The 11,269-nt window shown below is 54.8% G+C and overlaps 1 protein-coding gene across 1 annotated transcript in view; it reads right to left on the minus strand.

Annotated features, from left to right (window-relative positions):
* LOC113210963 (uncharacterized) overlaps nucleotides 1–1,102 on the minus strand; it is a 13,150-nt gene extending 12,048 nt beyond the window's left edge. The window contains exon 1 of the mRNA XM_026429175.2: nucleotides 1,032–1,102. Coding sequence (XP_026284960.1) covers nucleotides 1,032–1,046 — 15 coding nt within the window. The 5' untranslated portion in view covers nucleotides 1,047–1,102. The remainder of the gene's footprint in view (nucleotides 1–1,031) is intronic.
* Between the last annotated feature and the right edge of the window lie 10,167 nt (nucleotides 1,103–11,269).

Consider the following 11,269-nt stretch of genomic DNA (forward strand, 5'->3'; position numbering starts at 1 on the left):
AAAGCAGCAACATATTGCTGACAGCAAGGGTGGCGTTATTAAAGGAGACGAAAATGCTGCGCGAAATCGATTCCTCGCGCCTTTCCTATACGCCCTGTCGCGTGCGTGTGTGACTGTGTGTGTGTGTGCGTGTGTGTGTGTGTGTGTGTGTGTGTGTGTGTGACTGAGTCAGACTGTGCCAGAGCCCCGCATAGTTAGGCAGTGCGCCAAGCACCCTGCCCAACTAATGTCACGCAACATTCGAATGCTAGCACATCCAGCGTGCACATATACAAACGTTGTCCTTCGCAGCTATAAAGTTTTTTATTTATTTTCCCAATCATTTTGTTCCCTTGGAAGTAGATAGAATCCCAAATATTTTTTAAGAGAAGCGAAGCTTTCTGTAAGTTCCCCAGACCTTCTTGTACTTAGGATAGGAAGTGGAAGTAAATCCCCAATTTGTGTTATTGATGTAAATGTACATACACAACTACAACCACTGGTTTCAATTGGAGCCACAAGCTCACCCTGCCCCCGAAGGAAGCTCACTACAAGCTTACTAGTATACTAGTAAATTATTATACATGATTGGATCTGAGTACATTTCTTTTTTAACTTCTTGAAAAATCACAATTATTGTACGTTGATGAGCAGAAACCCTTTCATGAACAAAAAAACAACAACAAAAAACAGCAAAATTAAACTGAAGCGAGAGGAATTGTTTTTTCATCCTGAGTTTTGCTCATCCCATTAGAATTTCGCACAGACGGGGTTTAGAACCGCAGTGACCCACTACACTTCGGAAATGTCATTGGCCATGCACGGTGGTTGACACTTGCAAATTACGAACGACACATCGACAAACACGAAAAACACGTTCAAGCGTCGATGTTTTTTCACGCAAAATCACAAAACAAATATAAACTAGTATCCAATAAACGGCGATAGGTGAGGCTGGGAAGTCTCTTGTCCTGGATGCACACGACGCACTTGGCACGAGGCGCACTCTCTCCCTCTTTCTCTCACACACACACAAGCACTATGCGACGCACCTTGAAGGGGTCCATGACGAGGTCTGCGGAGGGGTCCACACGGACTGTGAGCGGGGCTGCGGGGCGCGGCGCCTTATAACACCTCGCGCGCCTCGGCCCACCCCGCCCGGCCCCCACCGCGCGCGCCCTGGCCCCACCACAGCCTCCAGGGGGGGATTCCAGGACTCCAGGGGCAGCCGCAGGGGCCGCTGCAGCCAAGGGGTCGTACTTCACTCAAAAAATATCAGTGCAACACCCTCCAAAACAAAATAACAACCAATCGATTCGCAAGGGAAATAATAATGAAGACAATGTTTAAAAATCAGAAAAAATAAGAGAAAATCACAGAAAATCGCTTGAAAAATCAATCGAGCAAAACCAAGAAAAAACTGAAAAACTGATTCACGCTTGAATTTCCAGTGAAGTACCCCTCGGGCGGGCCCTCCACCGCACTGAGAACCTGCTTCGCAGGCGGCAGGCGCGGCGGCGAGGGAAGGGGGCTCCCGCCGGGCTCCGCGCACCGCACTCGCGTGGCGCCCTCCCCTTCGCCCTCCTGGACGTCTGGACGAACATCGTTAGGCTAATTCATAGACACCGTGCACGCAGCAACAACATGTGTTACCACACGGCCGCCCATGAGAGCAGCGTGTAAGTGCTCCCAAGCGACCCTCCCGGTCCTGCGGCATCCATAGAGGAGCATGGGCGAGGCTCCGCTATAGGAAGGCGATTGGAGGGCGCCGACGACGCTTACTACTTTCTGCAGTAGCATAACTGTTATGCTCCATCGAGACGGATATGTGGGGAGAACCACATTGGCACCGTGTAACCAAATAAACGGCGACAGGAAACAAAATGAAATGCTTTTTAAAAGTATAACAACAACAAAAATCAACCCAAATCATAACTCACTGGTGAACTGGCAGAAGGGCGTAAGTCCGAAAAAAGCAACTTTTTTTTTGTTTGAAGGTATTTTGCCGGAAGGACTATATATCGTGAAACTAATTTTCAGTTTGGACTTACGCCCTTCTGCCAGATCACCAGTGAACTAAATTAACAGTACAGAATCATTTAATCTACGCAAACAAAATTGCCATCAGTGAAAATATAATCACTCTCATTTCCTTACGGACTCGCTTACGGATAATTTTGTGCAACCGTAATGTGGATCACATTTTATCTGTAATACGGATGAAAACAACCGTAATATGGACAATTTTATCCGTATTATCAACACAGCTTGGTTCGTAAGTTACGGAGAAAAAATATTCATTTCTCCATAAGTGACGAACCTAGCATTGTTGATAATACGGATGAAATCATCCATATTACGGACCATTTCATCCGTATTACAGGTAAATTTGATCCATATTACGCTTGCACAAAATTAACCGTAAGCGAGTCCGTAAGGATATGAGAGTGATTGACCAGTTTTAATTTTGTCCCAGACCAGACAAACTTTGTGCTGGCTTCCTTCCTAATTTTTTCCCGTCATATTGCGTACGGTCACTCAGACTGCTCAGACTGCCCCCCTCTCCTTACTACGCTCCCCTTCCCCATCTCACTCTGTGTGTGAGCGCCACGCGGCACCACCACGCTGCCCGCCCGCCAGTGTGCGAATCAGCTCGTAAAGACTACGGCCCTCTCATTACACTCACCCAGGTCGTCAAACGCTTTACAGCTTTCATAATTAAACAACAGTCAGGTGCCATTATTCGCAGATGGGGGGCAAACGTTAAAATTATCGCCGCTTGCCTTTTCTGCATATACATAACTTGTGTTTTTTTGTTTGTTTTTTACACAGCTTGCACATTTTCTTCATGCACCTTTGTAAAATAATAATTACTAAACCACATGCTCATTGCTCATGCCCTCACTAAGTAACTACGATGATGTCTACGAGACGAGTCTATGATGATTTCTGAATTCTAAAGTGAATGCTGCGAGAAACAACACAACGGAGAGGGTGGGCTTAGGTATAGGACGCAACTTCTCGCCCCGGCAAACTAAGTCGCCCCAATTTTATTTTCATATATACGGGGCGTCCGCGCCTGCGAAGCTCGGGGTAGGCCACCCCGCGGTACACGCATGCACTGCAGGCGATATGTTGCCTACCCACCAGGCGCTATGAGAGCTAGCATAAGCTGAACTTAGCAACTTTGAAATGGCGAACGACGGACGTACTTGGTTTCCGAGTTGGGACCTTACCTATTCAGCGCAACTTTATGAATAATCGACCGAGTTTTCCCACTCAATGTCATCATAGTATCTTCAGTGAAAATGCCGCGCGCACAGCACTGATCAACCTCGTCTAGCCAGATGAAAATTTTACTATTTTTCACTCACAGGCACTAGTCAGTCATAATGTGGCAACCCTGAAACCCCCCGGCACTCGACTAGGAATGTGAAGAGAACTTGCCTCCCGTCGGGTGCGCTATGCTATGCGGCCCGGCAGCGGCTGTACCCGCGCTGCTCCGACACATATTGTTTTCTTGTCGGCCGGTAAAAATCACATCCAACTCGTTAAAAAAGGGGTAGAGGAGAGTGGGAGGGAAGAGGGGGTCGGGGGGCACGTATACGCAGTGGCCAGCGGGCCAAAGCATGCATATGATATTCCAGGGTGTTTCTCCATTGGCATTGTTGCTCCAGGCGCCCTCCCCCGGCCCGGCTCGGGTTGCCCACCGCTGTGCAAATGGTGTATGGCCGCCACAACGAGCAGGACGGTCGTCGGGGCCACGTGGACCTAGGAGGCGAGATATAACAACAAAATCTAGACCATATGACTGCAAGACAGCTACTTTTTCAAAACACGGTAAAAAAAGTCTGATTTTTTTGAGGAGGAAACTCTGACCAAAACTCCTCAGATTTTGAGGAAGTCTCCTCAACAGTTTTTGAATTTCTTTCATTTTTCAAAAAGAGATATCCTCAAAATCTGAGTCTGACGACTTTTCTTTGGAACAATACAGGATTTGCTCAAAGTTTTCCTGAAAAATAAAGAATAATCAGACATAGTTTTTACCGTGAACCTCAACTGGCCTCACAATAACTACCGCCACGGCAAAAGATGTAGCCCAATAAACTTAAAAAACTTGACCCAACCTGATCTAATCTGACCCCCATTGTCGGGCCGGTCGGGCCGAGGTGCCACCGCCGTGCCGCCGTCCGGTGCAGTCTGTGCAACACAACGCACCCGGAATGGGCGCGCGAGCCGCAAGCGCTGCACTTGCGCGCACTTTTTCGTTACAAAGTCTCCTATATTTTTCCACGCCTGCACCACAACGGCACAGGTCGCCCACCCCCCTCCCCCGCCCTGTGCCCGACCGTGCGAAACGCATCGTGCGTATCACGACATTATGATTTTCTAATCGAGGCAAAGTAATATGGGAACTATGCGGGAGCTGGAGCAACGCCCGCGGCGTGCGTGGACCAAGGCACGCGGCCCCGTGGTCGACCCGGCGCCGACCCCTGCCCTGCTGGCCCGGGGGCTTACAAAGTACCCGACCGATCCGAGTACAGTTTGTCAAGTACTCGGCCGATCCGAGGAGTTTGTAAAGTCAAGTACCTGCGGCAGGGCAGGTGGCGTTGACACTCCTCGCATGGTTCCGGCCGGTATCGGCGACGTCTCTCTCTGCCAGCGCGCCTGTCACCGGCGGGGTAGGCAACCGGGTGATGCACGGCGACGCGACGGGCCTGCATCTCCCCCGCCCGGTTCTCTCCACTGCGGGGAAACTTTTCGGGATTTTCATTTTTTTCTGGCTGCGAAAAGCAGTATGGTGGTCCATTCGTATACTAAATGGACATTAACCTCGGAGTTTGGCTTAATCGAAAGGGCTGTCGTTTGGGGACGATTACGACATGTAAAAACACAAACGATTACAGAAAAATGATTTCATGGAACTGTACTGAACAATTGTTCCAGAAAGTTGATGTAACCGTTACCAGCGCCATACAAAAAATTGCCCACAAGATAGAATTTTTCCCCTTTTCTGACGCGCTTGTGACCTTGCGCCGCGCCACACACGCGTGAAACGGCAGTTTAGCGGTTTTGCACCTCCTCCTCCTCCTACCCCGTGAGGTACAGCCAGGTCGGGGCGTCTGTGTCTGGCTGTCCGTCTGCGATGTCTATCAGCGCCACGGGTGGCTGCGCCGTGCTGCGCCGGGCGGCGCGGGGCTCCGTTTAACCGCACTCGTTTTCGCGGCCCGCGCGCGATCCTTGTTGTTCTCTCCGCCAGACTGGCTGAAATGCCCCGGGACCGCCTACATGATGCTCCTCGCGATGCTGGTCGCGCGGATTCCCCCACGTTTATTGCCCCGTCGATGCGCGAATAAAACTGCCCCCGCCGATGCATAAAAAAAAGCATCCGATAGTTTTATTTTACACCACGAGTCGACCGAAACAACAAAAATTGTTACCGCATGATAATTAATTTTCCCAGCCCGCTCCTCTCACAGCCGGGGCACTCGAAAGTGGTGCAAAAGCTGCTGCTGCTGCTGCGGCTGTATGAGACGAACGAGATGCATTTCCCTCCGGTTTTTGTTTTAATGCGCGTGTTTGTGCGCACCTTTTGCTGATGCAGGGAAGGGCAGGGCCAGGGGCCGGGCTGGAGCGCCCCCTCCCTCCTCACCCTTTCCCTTCCCCTCTCCTCCACTCCCAAACAATACAACAGCGATGGTATTGTATGTATCTCTTTTTCGGGATGGGAAGCAACAGAGGAGGCCCTGGCGGCGGCACGCGACCTGATGCCTTTACATCAGCGGCGTGCGCACCAAAAGCCCTCCTCATTATAAACGCGGCCGTCGTGTTGCCCCCCCCCCCCTTACTCCATTTTTCCACGCGCATGCTCACCGCCACCGCACCCACACACACAGGCCTTTTGCTCCAAGAAATTAAGAAAACATTTTCTAATCGTCAAGTAGTAGTAGTAGTGTGTCTTAATGGCAGGGTGCGTGTGTGGTGGGTGCGCGCGGAAGTAACGACGGACACGAGCGTGAGAGGCGTTCCTATCAAGCTGAAGCAGCAGCCCTAATACCGTGGACGCGAGAGCATGGCGATAGAGGCCCTCCTGCTCTCTCTGTCTCTCTTTCTCTCTCTCGCACCTCTCTGCAGCCCGAGGCCTCGCTCACACACACGCACACGCATGTACTACAAGGTTCACCCAGATGCGGTGGTGTGTATATGTTACAGCCGATGAATTATATTTTCGCTTTCAACGGGATGATGGGCTCGGCCGGGGCCGAGTCGGCTGGGCCAAAGAGGTGCCCAAATGCACGCAGCGCGCGCGCACGCACACACACACGGACGGGAATGGGACGCTTTGCCACTCACTCATTCACTCACACCACTAATTAATAATCAGGACGAATGCGTGCGCCCGCTCACCCGCGGCTGCGATATTATTTCGAAAGTGTTGAGCGTGTGTGTCCATATGTGTGTGCTGTACGACGCGTGAATGTGCGAACAAAATATTGGAATGAGCCGCGACTCTACAAGAGCGGGTGCGGTAATGACTCCCACGGGAGTTCAAGTACAAACGCTTCAAGTACCTCTCTATCATTGCCTGGCCATATAATTAAATGAGCGGACTCCCGGGCTGTAGGACCCCGCGTCCCGCCTTTTACAACGAGGGGTCGTGTTTTGGGGAGACACAAGTGTCCTTAGTACACCTACACGGATGTGAAGTACACCCGTAATACACTCGGAGTGCACGAGAAGTAGACCCGAAGTACACCCCTCGGTCTGCACACTGGCCGGAAGCTGTACGGTACACTTGTCCTTCTTTTCGCTCGGTACACCACCCTCCCTCCCACCGCCCACCCTCCCTGCCCTGCCACCCACCACCCCACCGCGCGGCAGGCGACAGGGGTGGCGCTGCCCACCACCCCCGCCATCCGCGCCCCGCGGCCACCCCATCCGGGTCCCTCCCCCTGGGCGGCCGTGCCGTTGTGCCGTTGCGCGGCGACCTCCGCGCTGCTGGGCCCCTGCTACCGGCCGGCCGCCGGGCCCGGGCGTTCCCGGAGCCGAGCCCCACGTGGGGCCCCTGGGCGTGGTGCCCAGGCAGGGCAGGCAACCAGCGCGGCCCCGGGTGGGGGCTCCGCACGGCCCCGCCCCGCCGCCTCGCGCCGCCTCCTCCTCCTCCCGTGCGCGCGGCCCCCGCGGCCCCGCGCCCAGGCCGCGCGAGCCCCGCCGCGCTCAGCCCGCGCGCTGGCGCCGCGCTCCCACCTCCTGCGCCCCTGGCCGCCTGGTCCGAACCGATCGCCCAACGCTTCGGCTGCTATCGGAACCGATCGACTGCATATCGAGAGGTCGTCAATCGCTCGGCTCGGCGCGTCGTCCGCCCCCCTCCCCGCCTCCTGTCGATGCGATGGGTGGGGCCGTGGGGCGCCTCCCCGCACCGACACCACGCACCGCCACGCCCTGCCGAAGGCCTCCCGAACGGAACGGATCGCCGAACCGAACGGCCGATCGGCTTGGCGCCCGCACCACGCCCCGCGATGCGCTGTGCGGGGCTTTACCCACCCACGCCACGCCGCGCCACACCGCGCCGAGGGTGGCGCCCTGGACCCCGCGGGGCACGACTGGCACGGCAGGGCGTGCTTACGGCCGCTCGCGCCGCGCCCGCAACTTTGGATGATTATTGGGATTAATATGGACCACTTCACGTCCCACGTTCGATTGGTATTTTACCGAGGTTGAACGACCGAGTGTACCGAGTGCCATGGTTGCTTCGCCTCGTCCACTTCCCCTGTTAGATTGTACCGCACGCACGCGTACGGACGGCTTTGCCGATGGTCGCTGACCATGGCGCCTTACGCGAGTCGCGAGTGCACCAATAAAGTACTCTACGCAAGAAGGGCGTTGTTCATTCCGTACTTTGTGGAGTACGCAACCTCACCCACGCGTGACAGTATACACTCTGGAGTTTTAACTAGCGGGCGAGGCGAATCGGACAACCTGCTGGTACAACAATCCTAATCCTACAGAGACACACTCTACCTATACCTAATGTCAGACCTGTTTGTTCGAGGTGTACAAACAACAGGAATCACACCTTATTAGCGACGCTCCTTGCCTTGCTCTCCCCTCTTTCACATCCAGGGCGACACGGCTTCGGAGAATAAGCCGGAGGCTGTCGTCTTCCAGCACCATACCACCACAACGACAGCAACACGGTAAAAACAATGTTTGATTTTTTGAGGAGAAAAAACTGTTCAAGGAGAGGAAAACTCCTCTGGTTTTTAGGATGTCTTATCAATACATGCGGAAAATTCACACATAATTTGAGATTCCTAAAAATCTAAGTAGTTTTTCTCAAACAGACTATGAGAGTTCCTCAAAGTTTTCCCCTCTCCCTCCAAAAATCAGACATTGTTTTCACCGTGAGCAGCAGCAGCAGCTCAACCCTTTCTCGGGCGCGCTGCTGACGGGCTGGTGCTCGCGTGCGCGCCCGAGTGCGTGCGTATGCCCCTCACAACGCAGACAAGGGCCATCGCCGCGACCGCACACTCCCCGGCCCCGCGTCATCCTCCCCGTGTGTATGGGAAACCTTGTTTGCATTCAGATTCCCTGGGCGAAGCTGCTCACAGCTGCTCCTCTCCCGCGCGGGCCTGCGGACGCAACCAGATCGGGAGCTTTGACGTAACTCCCCCACGGGCTGGGCGCTGGGCGCCTGGGCCACGCCCGCGCTCATTGGCGGGAGAATTAAGAGGTTTCGAAAAACGAAGGGCGCGTCATGAGCGCCGCGTTAAAGGCCCGGTGCGATTTCTCTGCGGCCGGCGCGCGTGCTCCGCTCATAATGTCTTCCGCGGCCGATCACCGCCACGATTATCACAACCCCGCGTGCCAAATATCGGGGCCTGATTGGCCGGCATTGTGTAGGTCGGGTCAGACCGCGGCCCGGCCGGCGGCCCCCGCGCCGGACAGCCCTCCCTGGATCCACGCGCGCGGCCCTCGTGGAGGTCGGTGTGTAAACTGTTACAAACAACACCCTTTTGTCGTTAACTACGTCGTGATTTGTTGTCGTTGAAGAAAAATTTGCATAATGCGGCAAAACTGTAGATGCCATTCTAGCGAGTCAGGAAGAAACACAACTGACCAAAAAGGACAGGAAACAGATACCAAGACAGCGTACGTGTCAATCTTTAATAACGTTTTGGTAAGAAAAAAAATATGTTCAAAACTAGAGTGTTTGTCGAAAAAGTGATAAAGTGTGATCTGTACTGTTTCCGGCACTTTTCGGTTCCTTGTGTTCTTCTTCCCGACTCGCCAGAGTGGTCTATTTATTTTTCAATGAAATAATTTTTGTTTTAATTTTTTGCTGTATGTGCAGACAGACGTTGTTGTATATAGCTCGCAGGGCCCCTTCGAAAAAGCTGCGAATTGCCGCGCCTGCTCGGCTCGGGCGTTTGCCGAGGTTTGCTCATTGGCCAATCCTTTCTCGCTCTCACCCACCTCTCTTTATGACCCTTTCCCTTCCCTCTTGTCTCTCCCTCGCTCACACCACAGGCGTCCCAACCTTACTTGCACTCCCTCCTGTGAGTACCCAATTTTTACAGCCCTCTATTATTTTTTCCCTCCCCCCCCCCTCGCTTTTATTTCTCGTCACCGGGCGCGGCGTGCGCAAAGTCAAAGTTGTTAAGGGTTTGTTCTTCCGTGTCGCTCGCGCTCTCCGGAGGGTTACGACACATGGCACGAGTAATGCCTATCTATATACGGGTTCAAAGGCCAAAGTGGGGGATTAATTGCCATCTTTTTTACCGACGGCATGCCCAACGGACCGGTGCACGCGTACGTCGAGCAGCTTATCTCAGACCAGCTCTATCAGATAAGCCCCTCAACAGAACACGGGGACTCTCCGAGGTGCGATAGAAAGAGAGAGGGACGTGCAGATAGGGGGTGGGAAATGAGACGGGTGTCAGTGCAGTACCTAAACAGGAGGTTGGCGAAGAGAAAAGGGAGAGCAGGGGAAACAAGAAAGATGGTCCAAATTAAACGTCTACCTATTTTTATTTAAATTATCCAGGATTTTATCCCAGGGTCATCCGAAGCAAAGTGCACAGCCATTCAACCCCACCCCCACCCCGAGGGGGTACCACCGCCGTCAGGAAGACAAACTCATGATAGAGATCAAGTCGGCAGGACTTGCCCCGCGCGCGCGCCCGGCCCGGTGAGCACGCCGGTCGGATGGGTGGCCTGCCCGCTCGGCGCGAGGTGGGGCCGACGACGACGCCGGGACGAGTCCTTTTTATAGCCCCACCACCGGGCACCGCGGCGCCGCGCGTGGGGGGCGCGGGGGAGTATTTAGTTTGTGTTTGTTTGTTTGTTTGGATACCGAGGGGGCGTCTCGGCTGCGCTTTCTCAGTCCCACAGCCTCTTCCCCCCCTCCCTCTCCCCGGCACTTACAGTACTCTTACTTCGATTGGTCTTGTTATTTTCTCCCCACGAGGGACCGCTCACGTTATATTTCAGAGCACGTCATTTGGGTTCTCGTCGTCGTCGTTTTTTTCGTGCGCCCCCGCCGCCGCCGCCATGTGCCATGTGCTGCTGCAGCCAGCGGTGCGGCGGCGCGCAGCGCTCTCGGGGCTCTTGGATTCAAGAGTCCCTTCATCGTGCGACCCGGCAGCGCGTCTGTTCCGCTCGAACGGGAGTCTGTTCAACTTCACGCCGTACTATAGAGCCACCGGCGCGATCAGAAGTCGCGTTCTCTGCTCCGCTCGGTTCCTCGGCCGCGTGCCGCGCAAGCTTGCGTGGACGTATGTAGTGGGCCGTCTTTGCTCGCTCGCGCGCCGCCACGCTTCGCGTGCGCTCGCGCCCGTTTCGTTCTGTTGTCGCGGGTGGCCGCCGCCGTCGCGGTCCCTCTCGCGGGTCCTGCCCCAACCGGCGGCGAGCGCGGCAGTACAGGCCGCGCGGGATAAATTAGGGCAAATAAAAGCGGCGTGCGAGAGAGCGCGGCGACACGAAGGAGCGCGGGTGTGCGACAGAGACGGCGAAGCGCCACTTGTCTCATCGCGAAGGCGACGCGACGCAAGGGTGGGAGGAAGAGAGAGAGAGAGGACCAAGGGAAAAAGAGAGGCGGGGGGGGAGCTGCGCTGGTGCTCTCTCAGCGAACCATATGGGCCGAGAAGTGACAGAGACAGAGCCGCGGGTACGACGGGGGAGGGAGCAGGATACCCTGGGCGAAGCTGCTCACAGCTGCTCCTCTCCCGCGCGGGCCTGCGGACGCAACCAGATCGGGAGCTTTGACGTAACTCCCCCACGGGCTGGG

Source organism: Frankliniella occidentalis, unplaced genomic scaffold, assembly GCF_000697945.3.
Source record: "Frankliniella occidentalis isolate FOCC.00 unplaced genomic scaffold, Focc_3.1 Scaffold53, whole genome shotgun sequence".
NCBI classification, from domain to species: domain Eukaryota; kingdom Metazoa; phylum Arthropoda; class Insecta; order Thysanoptera; family Thripidae; genus Frankliniella; species Frankliniella occidentalis.